Source organism: Penaeus monodon, chromosome 13 (genome assembly GCF_015228065.2).
Source record: "Penaeus monodon isolate SGIC_2016 chromosome 13, NSTDA_Pmon_1, whole genome shotgun sequence".
Lineage (NCBI taxonomy): Eukaryota > Metazoa > Arthropoda > Malacostraca > Decapoda > Penaeidae > Penaeus > Penaeus monodon.
The window spans coordinates 10,973,256-10,975,755 of NC_051398.1; the positions used below are offsets into that span (position 1 = coordinate 10,973,256).

General features: G+C 44.0%; 1 protein-coding gene across 3 annotated transcripts in view; it reads left to right on the plus strand.

Annotated features, from left to right (window-relative positions):
* The first annotated feature begins 136 nt into the window (after positions 1–136).
* The window catches only part of LOC119580125 (mucin-5AC-like), a 7,825-nt gene continuing 5,461 nt past the window's right edge, over positions 137–2,500 (plus strand). For all 3 annotated transcript variants that reach the window (XM_037928069.1, XM_037928071.1, XM_037928070.1), the window contains exon 1: positions 137–2,500. This exon is cut by the window's right edge and continues 1,974 nt beyond it. In XM_037928069.1, coding sequence (XP_037783997.1) covers positions 532–2,500 — 1,969 coding nt within the window. In that variant the 5' untranslated portion in view covers positions 137–531.

Sequence of the window (2,500 nt, forward strand, 5' to 3'; positions counted from 1 at the left end):
AAACAAAGCTTAATTAATCGGATACACTAAACAATAAGCAACATAATTACGCTATTGGTCCGAGGAAAAATTGCGTGTGAGATCAAAAGTTTAAAAGTTGTTCCAGAAAACTTCGTTCCAGTGATTTGTGCGTTACTTTCCCTTTATCTTTCTTACAACAGTCATATAAAATACGAATACTGCATTATGGAACGATAAGAAGAAGCAATAAACAAGAGGAGAGAAAAAGAAGAAAGAAAAGAGAGAAAAAAAAAGAACAGGAGAGATAACAACTGAAAGTGGGAAATGTATATTTAAAAACAGTGGGAAGGAGAGAGTTGTGAAGAGCCATCTTGCTTAGGGACGAAAGCTCAGCTGCGGCAGTAGAGATCCAGTGCTCCGTGTGGCCGCCTCGTCTCGCGCCTCTTCTCCAGGCGCTGCCCCTTGTTATTGTATTTTCCGTTTGCGAAACATGACTGAGAAATAGTGTGGGAGAATATGTGCTGTTGGGATATATAATCTTATACGTAGCTTCAACGGAGTTTCGTCAACATGCGGCTTGGCATATTGGGTATGTTGACATTGGCAATCTTTTTACTGTGTAGTACATGTGCTCAGGAAACTGATGATGCCCAGGCTAAAGAGCGATTTGAGAGTGAGAACAGCATGCCCGGCGCCGGCGTTGAGGATGCAAGTGACAAAGATGGAGGAACTAGAAGTCATTACGAAATTGAAGAGACAGACAAAGACGAAACGAGAAATAGTTCCATGAACAGCGATACAGAGTCTGTTATCCTGATCAACCCCAGTCGGCTGTACAATCGTGTGAAGGAGCTGTATGACATGCTCGCCCACCATCGTTTGTACTATGACCTTCTCTCACGGCAAGACTTCCATGTGATTGTTGACGAAGTAACTCGCTTGCCCCAATACTTCAGTGACCTGGCTTTCCAGGACGCAGCACTTGCACCTGATAGCAGAGAGGCCCAACCCTTTGACTCGGACTATGTGAAAGCAAAAGTTAAAGTGCCCGTTAATCCTTCTCTCTTTAAGTCCGTATACAAGCTCCACCAGCAGCTGAGTCAGGTAGAACCGCTGGTGCACAACGCCGCCTCTGCCCTCCAGGAGGTCATTCCCCAGTATCATCTGGATGAAGCAGCGGCCATGGACATGATTCATGAACTTCTACCTGAACTAGGCGTTCAAATGGAGGAAGTTGGCAATCTTGTGCCACTGACAACTCCGCCGACCAGTATTTCCTCATCGCTCTCTGTTAACTCCCATTCCAGCGAGCATCACATCCCTACATCGACTTCATCTCAGTCATCCTTCCCTATTACTAAATCACCAATGGCGAACCCGCAAGCCACTCCAATGCCGATGGAATCAACAGACTCCATCTTGCCTTTTGTAGTTCCAAATGTCAATGAAACTATTGGAAACACAGTGTTATCTCTCAACAGAAGTGAGGCCATGCACGAAATCAGTCAAATTCTGTCAAACCAAACTAATATGACTCAGAACAAGACTGATGATTCATCAGGCAATGCTGCATCCTATTCTAAACAATCTTCAAATGCAACAAACTATCAGATTAGAGGAAACAGTGGTATTAAGGTCATTCAAGAGATAAATCCCAGTATGTTCTGGTGGAGACCCCCATTTGGCAACATCCCTGTCGGCCTATTACCTCTTCATAACAACAGAACGCAAAGCACTAGTGATGCGACAACACAACGCCCCTTACCCATTACTGACTGGGTAGTTAATCCAGACGAATCTGAACCTTTTGATGATGATTTACTCAAGACGAAAGAGAAATCAAATGCAGGTGAAGAGCAAGAAGATCTTCCTTTCACCCAGACTAAGACTGTAAATATCATTGAGACTTCACCCCTTTACCTCGGAAATTATTTTAGTCTAAGACAGCCTCCTCAAGGCGGCTTCCTCATCCCTGCTGATGAAGACTTTACACCCGAACCATCCTCTACAGGGTTTGAGCTTCACAAAGTCCCGGGCTTAAATGGTATGTCTTTGGATCATGGACAACAAATATCTCTCGTCCGAACTCCTACTCTCTCCGTTCAACTCCAGGAAACTCAATTAGAACCACTGAAAGTAAAGCCACTTTTGACAGTAAAGGATAGTCTTTTCCACCCATCTCTATTCTCCATGCACGCTCCAGTAGGTATGATTCAGGCTTCTCAAATCGCAGAAGTATCTAACAGTCATCAACCTCAGACTTTCTCTTTATTGTCATCACATCCAGAAGCGTTCTCGAATATGTTCTCACCAGTTATGGATAAAAAAACTGAAGATGCCAAGATGCCAGTCAAGCGTGAAACTGAAGTACCTACTACTGCTCCTATGATTACTCTGAGTGTTTTACCAGATGAACACTTTCCCGTCCCAATCCGCTTATCCCAGGACTCAAATCAACCGTTTTTATCCAGAGTACCAGACATGCAGAATTTTCAGTCGCCATTATCCTTAGCTGAGCAAGATTTAAGGTCCCAATCGT